General features: G+C 41.5%; 1 protein-coding gene and 1 long non-coding RNA gene across 3 annotated transcripts in view; one reads left to right on the top strand and one right to left on the bottom strand.

Moving 5' to 3' along the window:
* Nucleotides 1-6,332, bottom strand: part of LOC116695664 (uncharacterized) — an 813,105-nt gene extending 806,773 nt beyond the window's left edge. Inside the window, exon 1 of the long non-coding RNA XR_004333514.1 lies at nucleotides 6,245-6,332. This is a non-coding gene — a long non-coding RNA (uncharacterized LOC116695664). The remainder of the gene's footprint in view (nucleotides 1-6,244) is intronic.
* LOC116695615 (F-box-like/WD repeat-containing protein TBL1XR1) overlaps nucleotides 1-14,002 on the top strand; it is a 53,931-nt gene extending 39,929 nt beyond the window's left edge. For both annotated transcript variants that reach the window (XM_032526013.1, XM_032526012.1), the window contains 14 exons: nucleotides 2,134-2,235; nucleotides 3,284-3,429; nucleotides 3,974-4,199; nucleotides 4,571-4,703; nucleotides 7,177-7,318; nucleotides 8,000-8,063; nucleotides 8,440-8,537; nucleotides 8,630-8,690; nucleotides 8,776-8,897; nucleotides 9,555-9,629; nucleotides 10,904-11,031; nucleotides 11,162-11,327; nucleotides 12,212-12,313; nucleotides 12,645-14,002. In XM_032526013.1, coding sequence (XP_032381904.1) covers nucleotides 2,178-2,235; nucleotides 3,284-3,429; nucleotides 3,974-4,199; nucleotides 4,571-4,703; nucleotides 7,177-7,318; nucleotides 8,000-8,063; nucleotides 8,440-8,537; nucleotides 8,630-8,690; nucleotides 8,776-8,897; nucleotides 9,555-9,629; nucleotides 10,904-11,031; nucleotides 11,162-11,327; nucleotides 12,212-12,313; nucleotides 12,645-12,671 — 1,548 coding nt within the window. In that variant the 5' untranslated portion in view covers nucleotides 2,134-2,177 and the 3' untranslated portion in view covers nucleotides 12,672-14,002. The remainder of the gene's footprint in view (nucleotides 1-2,133; nucleotides 2,236-3,283; nucleotides 3,430-3,973; nucleotides 4,200-4,570; nucleotides 4,704-7,176; nucleotides 7,319-7,999; nucleotides 8,064-8,439; nucleotides 8,538-8,629; nucleotides 8,691-8,775; nucleotides 8,898-9,554; nucleotides 9,630-10,903; nucleotides 11,032-11,161; nucleotides 11,328-12,211; nucleotides 12,314-12,644) is intronic.
* The last annotated feature ends 731 nt before the right edge of the window (nucleotides 14,003-14,733 follow it).

The raw sequence follows: 14,733 nt of genomic DNA, 5'->3' as shown, positions 1-14,733 counted from the left end.
AACATAATAAAATATATGACACGCTGGTATCAGATCAGTACTCGGTATTGGCCGATACACAAGTTCAGGTATTAGAATCAGTATCAGAAAGCAAAAATTGGTATCAGAACAACTCTAATTGCAAATCTAAAAGTATTGCGATTCCATAGTATTGAGTGTTGCAATTTTCTTCTTCTTTAACAACAAAAGTTTAATAACACACTTCAAGAGCCAGTACATCACGAGACATGTACTTGTTTTCTAAAATGAATGCACATCACTTGTCAGTCTATTTATTATATTTAGTAAGGGAGTACATACTGTAACAAGGATTTTCTGTTTTCGCTCTGTTTTGCTGGAAACGGATATGATGTTGTTATATATAACGTTTTGGCAACGCACTAGTTGTTGTCCTGCTCTGTGGGCTGTTAAACTGCTAGCTGCCTCCTCCTTGGGCGCAGCTAGCGCAACAATAGGTTGACAGCCTCCCCTCTCCCAACCCATAGTTGTAATTTATGGTAGGGATGGGACTGCTTTTGTGATCATTTAAAATTGCCTCCACTTATTTTGTCTTCAGAAAACCTGTGCTGGCCTGTAGTTCTGTCTGTGTCGCTGCGTGTGCTTCCCACAGAATAGCTTGGGAAAACAACTCTGAGCTACACTTTTATCGGAGGTGGTGGCGTTAACATTTGTGTAAACAATAAGCCACACAGTGGTGAGCGTCCATATTCAAATAGTCTTTATTATATGGCAGTATCATGTGGGGCTGGGATGATATGCTTTTGTCCTGATTTGATTCCTCCTCCCCCCTAAGAGGTAGTAACTCAACTCATTTGGCAAAAGTGTGTACAGGGCTTAAAGTATTCCGGCACCGTGCCGGAACTCCTGCGTGCGGCCGTGAGAAAAAATAAATAAATACATTTGGGAACTTGCATGCGGTTTTATATTTTCGTGTGAATTGATTTCCCCTACGGATTATATGAGAGGAACTCTAACTTACTCAGACCTTAAAGTACTCGGGCCTGGTGCTGGATTTCTGGGCTATGATTATTGAAATGAGTTTTAGCCAATCATATGCAGAGTGGGGCGGATCCTTGCCGAACAGCGAAAATGAGGTGTGTGGTGTCTGTGGTAACGCGGCAAAAAAAAAAAGTAGATACAGCTTGAGTTGAGAAAGGAGTTATAAAACAAATGGCGTTGAGCATGAATAGAGGACAAGAGGAAAAGGGAGGAGACGGGAAGCACCCGGCTATGGCGTATGTTCAGGGAAGATAATCACTGTACGGCAGCAGCAGTAAGAAAGTGCTTGCTAGTCATTAGATGCTAGTCACTAGATGCTAGTCATTAGATGCTAGTCCCTAGATGCTAGTCATTAGATGCTGGTCACTAGATGCTGGTCACTAGATGCTGGTCCTATATCTGTGTCATAGAGGCTTTGGGTCACTGAGATGCGAGTCCTCGAGATCTGGTCACTAGAGTGCTGGCTCTAGCGCTGGTCACTAGATGCTGGTCACTAGATGCTGGTCACTGGATGCTGGTCACTGGATGCTGGTCACTAGAAGCTGTCTGTCTGGAATCAGCATGGCCGTTATTTAAACATAACGGCCTCGTCCCAGTCTAGACGTCTAGTGAAAAGTGTGAAAAGATAAACAAAGCAAAGTTTTTAATAAATGTACATGCAGCAACTAATGTCAACATGGACAAAATCAGGAATATACAATTTTTTTTTTTGATGATGACCTGGCCAAAGTAACATCTAGAAAGTTTGTTTTTCACAATGATTCAATGTAGATTATAATATGTATAATATTATTGCAATATGAAAATCTACTATGACTCTTAATGTATGGTTGAAAGAAGTAAAAATGTATTCAAAACTTTTTACTTCTTAAAAATGATTACTTTTATTATTATGTAATGTAAGAAGGACTTTAACTGTTTAACAGTCAAATTAACTTCAGTGTGGGCATTTTGAAAGATTACACTGTGGAATATTGTTTTTCCACCTTTACTATATTGAATGGTAGTTACATGTATTGTATATATCATGTACATTGAGCGGCAGTGTTTCCCTTCACTGATGATAGTTCTCTCTCTCTCTCTCTCTCTCTCTCTCTCTCTCTCTCTCTCTCTCTCTCTCTCTCTGTTTTCCAGGCTAGGTGTGTGCGTGCTGACCTCATGGTGTAACAGGAGTAAAGATGAGCATTAGCAGTGATGAGGTCAACTTCCTGGTCTACAGATACCTACAGGAGTCAGGTATCGTCCCAAGACCGTATTATATTTATCAAGTCGATGTTTTCTTAAAATGTCACTTTTATTAGCGGTGTGTTTTCCCACCAACCTATCAAACTGTCTAGTAGGGCTGCACAATATATTGTTTTTTTAATATCATCATCGCGAAAGATACTCTTTTGATGGATACTTTTTTTGTGTTGGTTGACAGGAAATATCAGTGGAAAACAGCACTTTACAATGTAACTGTCACTTTTTTTAGTGGCGCCTTTTATATTCAATTCAATGTTCAATTAAAGAAAGTTGGAAATCATTTCCTTTCATTTGTTTTAAATTCAACAAGCAGTTTGTTGAATTTAACCGAATACTGAAAGCTGAACTGATTACATGAATATTAGTACTTAAATACTATGCCCGGGTTATAAATGTTAACTTTCCATACCCAGTGAACCCATAGAGTGCTTTTGCTGTAGCCCCTCTACTGGAGGCAGCTGTTATTGCAGTGGAAAATAAATCCGTCGCACAACAATGGAAGTATGCTCATTGCGTTATGGTTTTGAACACACCTGACGCACCCAATGCAACTCTTGTGTTGGCCCAGGGCTTGAGCATCAGCTTGTTCAGGTGTGCTACAGCAGAGAGAACTGGAAAAGGGGCAGCTGTGGAGGTTGCAATACAAGCAATCTGTTTTGCAACCTCCAAAAGAAACATGTATAAGAAATGCTCAAGAGTGCGAAAAGAATAGTAACAGTAGCGTGCAAGTAACGATGAACCGCTGACAAAATGTAGTTCTTAAATAAGTCATGATTTACTGTGATATACAGCAGGGACCGACAATAAATAGTAATTAATAACACGAAAGTCGATATTTAGAACCAACATGCATTAACAGTGAAAATCTTTTAGTCAAAATTAAGATTTTGGAATGTTACAAACTATGTAATGTTACACAAACCTTAATAGCTTACTTTCATATTCTCCCAGTGCAGATAATCGGTCAATCCCTAATATACAGCATTTCCTTCCAACGTTTAAAAATATCTTCTCCTGCTCCCGCTCTTTTCTTCTCCAGGGTTCTCCCACTCAGCATTTACATTTGGCATAGAGAGTCACATCAGCCAGTCCAACATCAATGGTGCTCTGGTTCCCCCTGCTGCCCTCATCAGCATCATCCAGAAGGGCCTGCAGTATGTCGAGGCTGAAGTCAGCATCAATGAGGTGGGTCCTCTCCTCTCCTCTCGTATTATTTGAGTACTGCGGTTTTCTTTTCTTGATACAACAACAAAAGTTGAATCATACACTTCTAGAGACAGTATATCATGAGGCATTTCTAAAAACTAATAGTTTTCTAAGAAAAATGCACATGCAATGCATTTTCTGCTTTCGCTCTGTTTGGCTTGAATGAAATGATGTAGTTGCCGTCGGCGGTACCGTATAAACGGAAAATAATTAGGTAAAAAGAAAAACAAAAGATTTTTTTGTGAGTATGAAGTCAGGATCAGTGAGGTGGGACACAAACAAGATGACAAATCTCTACTCTCCTGCTCTGTGGGGGAGGATGGAGAGTTGGTTTTTGATTAAGAAAGAACAGTTTTTAGTGTTAGGTTTTTTTTTGTGTGTGTGTGTGTGTTTTAAATTAGGACTTTCTTTTAGGATTTTTGTGATTGTGATTCTTGGCTGAAAATTGTCCAACAGATGGACATTTGAAACCTGAAACCTTTTCCTTTCTCTTCTCTAAACTGGTATTTCTCCCACTCCATAGGACGGCACGTTATTTGACGGGCGGCCCATAGAGTCTCTGTCCCTGATTGATGCCGTGATGCCGGACGTTGTTCAGACGAGGCAGCAGGCCTACCGGGACAAAATGGCCCAGCAACAGGCTGCTGCTTCAGCACCAACATCGACCACGGGGGGGAGCATTGCCGGCAACGCCAAGAACGGAGAGAATACTGCCAACGGGGAGGAGAACGGAGCCCATGCCTTAGCTAGTGAGTAATACGTTCACGCGTAGAAAAGGCCGTGCTATGATGGTTTGCTACCTGCGATGGCATAGATTTGAGCAGTGTTTTCATTAAGGAAGAAATATCATTTGACCTTTGGAATGGTGGTAAAACCAGGAATTAAATGATCTTTTAATTAAGAAGTTTTGGTCATTTATGGTATATAAATGTTAGTAATGAAATATTACTTTACATCCGTTTCTGGCTGTCAGTGAACACTGTGAGGGTATTTCACTCACTGATAGTGGTTAAGAATTGCAAAGACCTTACAGAAGGTTGTAGACAATGTGTTTTCTAGACATTCCTGGCTTGCTAACTTCCTGCTTCGCTGTGTGTCACCCATCCAACTCTGTGCTTAGACAACCACGCAGACCTGATGGAGGTCGACGGCGATGTGGAGATCCCTCAGAACAAGGCCATGGTCTTGCGGGGCCACGAGTCCGAGGTCTTCATCTGTGCCTGGAACCCAGTCAGCGATCTGCTGGCATCAGGGTTGGTCCCCTTCCTTCTCCTAGCATACTCCTCTGACACTGGTCTCTCCCTCTATATCGGAGGTTCTCAAACGTATCACTCAAAGGTCCGCAGGGTTAGGTCAAGATTTTCATTCCAGGTCGGAGGTCCGGAACGATTGGCAGTAACAAGTTAACGTTTAATCAATTAACTATTAACTTTTAAGCAACAACAAGTCAAGAGTTCTTTTTCCTGCTCAGCGTTTGGACCAATTTGGGTATCGTTATATGGAATTCGGTACCAGTTTTTTCCGATGTTTATTTTCCCGCATTTTTAGTTGTTTGTTCTTTTTTTTAAGTTTTTTTAAGCTTTTTTCTTCGTTTTTTACACCCTTTTCAGCTTTTCTCTAATTTGTTGACATTTCTTTATTTTTTTGTATATTCAACATCACAAATTTATTGATAAATAGAAAATGTAGCTCTTCATCAATGTATTGTACTGCTAACATGAGGTTTATGGTCTGGATTGACCATACTTTGATTGCAGTTTGTTGCGGACTTTGAGAAACACTGCTCTATATGGATCAAACTTAAATCAAACTCTACATAAATGCAGACATTTTATGCCTTTATTAGACAGCGCAAGTAGAAAGACGATAGAAAACAAGGTAGAGAGATGAACGGAAGGTCCCCAGCCTGACTCGAAAGCGTTATGGTTCATGCCCTTAAAGCGTTGGTATACTCGCGAGACACGGGCCGCCGTAGAAGGTGCGTGCATTACGAGCATGCACGGAGACGTTTATGCTTAACACGTTGTTCGTTGCAGTATTCCCCCAAACACTAGACGGCGTTCAGACAAAATAATCTGTGAATAAGCAAGATGTAGTAGAGAAGAAGAGAGGGTAAGCAAAGGCAAAAAGGCTGCCTGGCAACATAAGTAAACAAATACATGTTAAACACTGATGTACTGCCAAACATTACATTTATCTAGTCTATTCATTAACGTGGCTGTTTATCTTCAAATCTAAACTACTGTCTGCCTGTAACACTGTTAAGAACAATGTTCCCATGAAGCCGTTTTTTAGCTTTGACAAAACATTATCATGTTTTTCCATTCTCCTTTTCCCAGTGCGGTGTGTCTCTCTCAGACCACATACAGTATGTAAGGCTGTTTGACTCGCTGTGGTCTGAACATGAAGAATCATACAGACGTTTGTAGAGACGGAGCTGTTCTTCCCAGCTGAACGTGTAGAATTGAAAGTGGAGCCCGCGTACAACCGCTTGCCGAGCCTTTGGGCTGGAAATGAAGGCTGTGGTGAAGTCAACACCGCAGCCATAAATTAAGCTTAACCCTAAGCCACGGGGGTGCCCCTTTATCTCTTGTGCAAACTACAGCTCATTACCCAAAGATCATTTTCCAGTGATGTCTTTCAGTGACATTGTGTTTTACGTATTCCAGTTGTCTAAATTAATGTCAAGCAAATGGAAATTGAAATACTAGAACTGCAGTTATGATGGGGTCCAAAGCGGTACAGTACAGTACACATTCGTGGGCATAGCCTCTGGAGTGGCCCTAGCTCGTACCCTCCAAGTAGTGTAAAAATTGCACGAGCCCTTCATGAGATAAAGAATTTTCATATTTGTAGCTCCGCCTGATGGCCAATGTTTGCCAAATTTGGTCCTTAGCCCCAGAGTGGCATGGCAAACCTTCATAGCATTTAGTTTGGAGATGCTAAATATTTGAACAGAGAAAAATTCTTTTGATAGCTTTTTGTCAGGGCGATCTGAAGATGCTAAATGCAAAGTTTCAGCTAGATCGGGTCAAAACCCCAGGAGAATATAGAAAAAGTAGATTTAAATTAAAAAAATTAAATTAAATAAATAGATTTTTAAATGTGCCATGTGTAATAAGGGAGTAATGATGCAGAATACCTCACTGCTGCAACTTATTTCTTTTTTTAATTGATTTTTGAATGCAACAGACATCAATATGAGCAACAGAAAAAAATATATGTGTATGTATGTATGTATGTATGTATGTATGTATGTATGTATGTATGTATGTATAAAAAAACACATACACAACAGAAAACTCACACCCCAAACAACAACTGATGCTACAATGTACACAAATTAAATTGGAAGAATGATAGAAAAATAAATTAAATATGATTACAAACTAGGACTGTACACACTGTATACAAAGCAACGGCTCTGTAGAAAGGAATGCAACCGTCTCCAAAGTCTTCTGAATTGGTCTGAATTGTGATCAAGGTCATAACTCCGTTTCTCCAGAGGGAGAAGATTTGATATCTGTGATAACCACATGCCGACTGTAGGGAGCTGCGGAGTGGACCGCTTCAGCAAGATACACTTTTTATAGCCAGAAATAAAAGAATTATTAACTTAAGATGTTTTAGATGAAACCCAGTTAGAAATTGTCTGACAAACAAGGTTAAAGCGGGAACACGTCTATGGAAGCATGCTTTATGTTAAAATGTGTCTGGCTGTTTTAGGTCTGGGGATTCGACAGCTCGCATCTGGAACCTGAGTGAAAACAGTACAAGCAGCTCGACGCAGCTTGTCCTGAGACACTGCATACGAGAGGGGGGACAGGACGTCCCCAGCAACAAAGACGTCACCTCGCTAGACTGGAATGTAAGCTAACACACGCACACTCACCCATCATGTAACGTGTGAGTCTCCCTGCATGGGTGTATTCGTTAAAAATATGGCAGCAGGTCAAAGTTGTAGGAATGGAAGAAACATTTGCCATGTAAGTTAATAACACTGCGTCACATCTTTTTTTTAATAGCTTTTATCAGAATTTTGTTTTTTTTAATCTTAAAAAATACTTTGACTTAGTTTGCTAATGCTTGTTTTTATAAAATGTAAACACACTTAACAAACTGTACATGCATAGAAAGCAAACATCAACAAAACATGCTCTTTGCTTAGTGTACTGCATGTACAGTCCTGTATACACAAGAAAGGCAAATTGCAACATAGCTGTTGATGATGTCTGACAGTTGAAGATCATCAGAGAGTGGGATTTTCCTTTAGTTCAGCCAGTGGATTGTAAACCTGAGCCAAGGGCAGAGCAAAAAAAAAAAAAGTCCTGGAAAGTGTCCCTGCTGATGAAAAACACAAGCCTCTCTTCTAATCCCATCTGAATCACAGCACACGTTCATTCAGCCTGCAAATTGTGCAACTGCAACAGACCACGTTAAGGCCTTGCCATGCTTATCTATCCAGCTCTATAAGCCACTCTTACACTTCTCTCTCTCTCTCTCTCTCTCTCTCTCTCTCTCTCTCTCTCTCTCTCTCTCTCTCTGGCAGAGCGAGGGAACGCTGCTAGCAACAGGCTCCTATGACGGTTTTGCCAGAATATGGACAAAGGACGGTGAGATGACTTAGTATTTATTAAACACATACATGTATTATTGATCTCAGGAAACCCTGCAACTTTATATCAAGAGTTTTAAAACAAGATACAAGTGTGTTGATGTTCATATATTTATATATTAGCAAGTATAAAAGGATAAATACAAGTGTTGCTGTGGAAACTAATAATGAATGTGCTGTGGTGATTTGGTTTGCTTAGTCTGTATGTCACATGGTTTAGATCACCCTTGAACAATGCTGCCACCTAGAGGCAGGTTTGCATATTACCATTCAGGTGTTGACCCGTTTGGTGTCATTCAGACCCTTAGTGGCTTGTTATTTATTGCGTCATATTTATCCCTTTTTTTCCCCTTTCTGTGTGTTTTGCTCCACAGGGAACCTGGCCAGTACACTTGGCCAACACAAAGGTCCCATCTTTGCCCTTAAGTGGAATAAAAAAGGCAATTTTATCCTCAGTGCAGGAGTAGACAAGGTAAACCAGCATCTGTTTTAAGAAGTGGCTCAAACAAATGTACCGTGCAGCCGTTGTTAGCTCTAACTTTAAATGTACATGTGTCCTGCCAGACAACAATCATATGGGATGCCCATACAGGAGAAGCCAAACAACAGTTTCCCTTCCATTCAGGTACAAAAATAATCTCTTCTTGTCTATTAGTATTTTCCAGCTTAGCTTTTAATCTCGCTGACGTCATTCTTTCCATCTCCTACAGCTCCTGCGCTAGACGTGGACTGGCAGAGCAACAACACGTTCGCCTCCTGTAGTACAGACATGTGCATCCACGTCTGTAAACTGGGACAGGACCGACCCATTAAAACATTCCAGGGACACACGGTAAGTGGTGTGTTTGTAGTTACACACCTGTGTCTGTAATACTGATGTGTGTCTTCTACTGTGTTCGGAGCGCCCAGAAGAGATTAAAAAGGGTTGCTGTCACTGTTGTTGTCATCAACTTCCTCTATATACAAGGGATGAAAGGCTGCGACATATTGCGACAGACACTCAGAGATTTTTTTTTTGTTAGTTTTAAAGAAAACATCAGTAGAAACGGCCCTTTAAAACGTAACTGTCATTCTTTTTTTTAGGCGTTCCTTATATATTCAACGTAGGCCTGACTCCCAGCGAATAGGAGCGCTTTAAATCATAATTTATACAGTCTTTGTTTAAAACTCACGGAAAAAAGAAGTAGCGTTGCAGTTGGCTCGTAAAATTAAATGAGAATCAGTCAATTAAAAAAAAACAGTTATTTAAAAATTAAATCGCGAACAGGGGTGAATCAATAACGTTTTATTGGGCAGCCCTAATTCCATGTGTTCAATATAAATATTATCAATGATTTCCTTTTGTTTTAAAGTGAACCAGCAATTTGTTGAGCACAGAACTGTGTATATTGAAATATCATATTTATTTGTTGCAAGTAATATCGTCCGCCATATCGACACACAACATGCTGTATATACATCACCAACCCGATCTCTTCTCTCCCTCCAGAATGAAGTAAATGCAATCAAGTGGGATCCCACAGGGAACCTGCTAGCCTCCTGCTCGGACGACATGACACTGAAGGTGAGCGCTAAACCTGGTGGTAGTGGACATCTTGTCTTCTTAACCCATCACTATCACTGCTACCTGTGAGCCATAGAGAAAGGAATGATGTGTCCATCTTACAATAAAGTTTATTGTGTTTATAGTAAAAGGCGCTATCTGAGGATTTGTGCTGCTCTGTAAGAAGCCAAACATTTTTCTTTTGGGCAGCCACTGTTACTTGAATCGTCTTAATTAGGAGGCAGGACATTCCATTCTGAAGTTTCCCTGCTATTTGCTGTGTGTGCTGAAGATAAAGCTGCAACAGTTCCAAAATGTTGCTGTACAATTCATTCTTTCAGAAATAATTGCGATTTAAAGATATAGTTGTTGTCAAAGATTTATTAACGTTTTAAAAAAAAATTCCAGGGTACATCTTTTGGTTATATCTTTGTCATGTGACCAATAATAATAATAACGCAAATACACAGTCTATGGCCTAAACAACTATTTATTATCATAAAACACATTTTTTCTACCTGTATCCCTCCCTTGTAATTTTTGTTGCAGTGCACGTGTTTAGTGCCAACAACAAACAATTAAAATAATAATAAAAAAATGTATTGTCTGACCAAAAGTCACTTATATACAATTACCAGTCATACGCCTTAAAGTGCTCATATTCTGCTCATTTTCAGCTTCATAATTGTATTTAGAGGTTGTACCAGAATAGGTTTAACTTTCAAAAAACAGCTCCTCTTTTCACCCTGTGTTGAGCTCTCTGTTTTAGCTACAGAGCGAGCCATCACACTTCTGTTCTACCTTTGTTGGGAGTCGCACATGTGCACAGTTAGGGAAGGACTACTAGCCAGTCAGAAGCCGAGTATGAGGGCGTGCCACGCTAGCAGCTAGGCGAGCATTATAACGTGTTACAAAGTGACACACGTTTGTCACGGAAGGCTGGACTACAACAGAGCTGTTGGGAGCGGTTTGTTAACAGTGTTTTCTGTTGGAGATGGTAAGTCCCTTTGGGGGGGGGGACTTTGGGCTTTTCACTTTGTATACCTATTACATACCCAAAAAGATATTTAACACAATAAAGGAAAGGGGAAAAGCCAAAAAGCGTAATATGAGCACTTTAAGATCTTAGCTAATGTTAGCAGTTAATTGCGGTTAAAAGAAACCGCGATGATTTAAAAAAACATTGACTTGAATTAGACATTTATGTTAAAATTGATACAGGCTAGCTGTCGACTGCATTTCGACACGTGGTGGTTTAATAAAGTTGTTGATCTGTGCTTTTGTGTTTTGTTCAGATCTGGAGTATGAAGCAGGACTCGTGTGTCCATGACCTGCAGGCCCACAGTAAAGAAATCTACACCATCAAATGGAGCCCCACCGGCCCTGGAACCAACAACCCCAGCGCTAACCTCATGCTAGCCAGGTGAGTGCCTGTGTGGGTTTTCTAGTTAGTAAGCCGAGAAGGAATTAAGTTCCCTCCGGCCTTTCAGCTCGCTGTACACACCACGACAAAACTCCCTAACGCTGTTTGTCCCCGGCTCCGCCTTCCACAGTGCATCGTTTGACTCCACGGTTCGTCTTTGGGACGTGGAGAGAGGCATCTGTATCCATACGCTGACCAAACACCAGGAGCCGGTCTACAGCGTGGCCTTTAGCCCCGACGGGCGACATCTGGCCAGTGGCTCCTTTGACAAATGCGTGCACATCTGGAATACACAGGTAGGAAGTGAATAGGACGGACTGGGTGTTTGTAACATGTACAGTTTAAAACAGTGTCAGTTCCCTTTAAATGAAAGCCATGAAGATGGGAATCTTTCTGGTCAATCGGCAGCTAGTCTATATCTGATGTGGGGGTTGAGATCAGGAAATGATGATGGAGACCTCAAAGATGACGAGTCCAAAGATTTCAGATCATTTGCAGCGTTATTCACACAGGAAACAACCTTTCATGACACAGTGAGCCGCCTCTGTATCCACACGGATGTCTATACACACGTGACTAATGACCATCAGAATATTTGAGAGAGACGTTTGTTTCTTATAGTCTTCTTGTCCTGCGTCCTCAGTTGATCTATTTCTGCGAGACAGTTTTACCTTTAAAACGACTCCTTTGTAAAATACACCTCTCCTAGTTTGACACATTCTGATCTATTCCTGCCACCTGGTGTCCCCTTCTTGCTGACTCTGCTCTGAAAGCTCCCTGTGAACGGTTACATACATTTGAACACTTACATGCATAAATACCAACCTATCAGTATCCACAATTAAATTTCCGGGATTGTTCCAGTGCCGCCGGAAATTTTGCAGAGTTGTCCCACATTTCGACCGGATGTTCTACTTTCTTTGTATTGTAATTCTAAACTAGTGGATTTCTGAGGACTATGGTTACCTGCTCCTCAGATCTCTACACTATCTGTCCAATCTGAGTTTTCTGTACTAAAATTATTTTATCCCCACCATTTGGTTGCGTCATTGATCATAACACAGCAACAAGGGATTCAAAATGAATTTCCATGAAATGACAAAGTTTTTGTCCGTAAAACAGCCTAAAGCCTACCTATTTTCTGTCCCTTGACTCTGTCCTCCTGTCTGTCGTGCTGCAGACGGGTGCTTTAGTCCACAGTTACAGAGGGACAGGGGGAATCTTTGAGGTTTGCTGGAATGCAGCGGGGGACAAAGTGGGAGCCAGCGCATCAGACGGATCTGTAAGTACACACCGGGCTGACCTCTGTTGTCTTTATCGCGGCAGATGGCCGCCCGCCAAGAGCTGGGGTCTGTCGGAGGTTTCTGTCTGTTTGAAGGAAGTTTGTCTCCGCCACTGTCACACCAAATGCTTGGATTTGCGGGTGGGGGGGGGTCCAGAGTGTGGTCTAGACCTACTCTATTTGTAAAGTGTCCTGAAATAACTCTTGTTGTGATTTGACACCATAACTAAAATGAAAATTGAATTGAAATTGGCTGTTTGAATGGGTGTTTGTAGCATCTCTTGGTGACAGTCCAGTCCTACAGATTGATCTCTGTCCTCTTTTGTCCCAGGTGTGTGTACTAGACCTTCGGAAATAGTGCTGCTGTTTGTTGGAAGCCATGGACCGACCATGAATGTGTACATAGCCAAATGACTGTCCCAGCCTGCCCTGCGTACTGCTCACGCTTACGACTATTGGCCCCGCTGACCGACAAACAGGAAGCAGGAAACAGGAACAGGAAGCAAGCACGCACCCTCTCGACACAGCAGGTCCAGACACAGGGATGAACAGACGGACAGACAGACAGAAGGGTGGATCAACGGGCGGATGGAAACGCCCCTCTCTATCTGTGCAGACTCTTACAGAGATGCAGAAGGGACGCAGTGGAAAAAAAGTAAAAACTTGATAGACAAAAAAAACAAAAAAAAACAAAGTTACAGATCGGTATATGTACCAAAATTTGGAAGCTATTTTGCTTTTTTGATCTTTAAACCATGCTCATTGTCATCAAAATGAAAAACGATGAAAAAAAAGTTTACTAGTTGGATCTCATTGTGCAGACATATCAACTTCTCCACCATAAAATAGGATGGCACTTAGTTTTTTTGAAATTTCCAATCTCTTGTTTCAATGTTTTTATATTTTTTATCTTTGGGAGAGGGGACGGGCTGGTCAGGTCAAGAGTTTTAATGATTGGAGAATGCCGCCATACACACTCAGACGTTCACACCAAACAGTGTCCTCGCCAGGACTGTGAACCAGTGTCTAAAGGCTGCTATGGTTCGGTAGTGGCCCCTCACACGGTTAACCTCTAAATGCAGTAGTTCATGTGGTGTCTTTTCTCCGGGGGACAAACTGAATTCCCCCGTGTACATCCAATGGGACGCAGCACAGATGATGTCCATCTAGATGCTTTAAAAACAGCTCGTCTGTGCACTATTTGATCTAGATGGTTTTACCCACAGTTCTCCTCTCTGGACCCGGCGGTCATGGCAGTTACCTGTGTGATGAAACGAAAACAAATAAAAGCTTCTATTGGCAAGAAGCTGACCTCCACTTGTCTGAATGTTTAAGGCTGTTGTGAGTTTCATTAATGCAACAGGAAGTCAGGTCCCAGCTCACATAACATCCTGTCCTCAGCCAGTAGGATTCCAGCTGTTCTTTTTTGTCCTTTGGCTAACCTGTTTTCTAACCTTTTCTAAAAAGGCTAGAAAACCCTTTTTTTCCCCTAACCCTTTACCAGCATTTACTCAGCATCTGTAAGACTTCATTTCTGATGTGATTCCCCCTCTAAGGCCTCCGATCACCAAACACATGATGCCCTGAAGTGTGGTGGTGGAGAAGTGAAAGTGTTGTCCCACTTTTTAGCTTTTGCAGATTCTCAAGCGTTAGATGCTCTGGAGGCAGAAATTAGCTCAGCGGCTAAAACCACAGAGGGTAGAGCCGAAGGAAAAGCCACGGAGTAGAAGAGGCCGACGGTTCTCCGGACTCTAGAGCTCAGCTCTGTTGCTGCGTTTGCACAAGGACGGTAGGACATTGTTTCCGAGCATTCCCACATTATTCTAGTAGCCTTTGAGCTTTTTTATTGTTTTGTGTATTTGTAGAAGTTGGTTAACGAGTAAAAACCAAATACCAAACAGTTTCTCGTATCCTTTTAATTAGCGTTACAATTAGAATAAAAATATTGACATATGCCAGCGATGGCAGCATTGGGGTCAGTTTGCAACGAGCTTGACACTTTCTCCCCCCCCCCGACTCCGAATCACAGCCGACATTACCGGTTTCGCTCATTGGGCGGATTACAGTGACGTAATAGCCTGAAAATATCAATAAAAGGGAAATCAAGCAATGTCTGGAATCACTTCCTCACTCCCTAGACTGCATAACAAACACTAAAAAGGTCACTCGTAGGGACATTAAATCAGGATTTTCCAATGCTCTAATGTTGCATCATCAGCAACAGGTGCAGTGTCCCGCATATGTAATGTGTACGTATCTAATACGGCTTATTGTGGGATTAAAACTTTTCTTCCATAGAGCGTTCTGATTCCCAGACCAAGTGTTGGTGAGTACTACGCCGGGTCGACAAGCTTCGTCCCAATTCAATTCTTTCGTGATACATGGGTGCCGATTTGATTTGTATTGCGATTTTTTTTATT

Source organism: Etheostoma spectabile, chromosome 9, assembly GCF_008692095.1.
Source record: "Etheostoma spectabile isolate EspeVRDwgs_2016 chromosome 9, UIUC_Espe_1.0, whole genome shotgun sequence".
Taxonomy (NCBI): Eukaryota; Metazoa; Chordata; class Actinopteri; order Perciformes; family Percidae; genus Etheostoma; species Etheostoma spectabile.
This window is presented reverse-complemented; position numbering and strand designations above follow the sequence as displayed.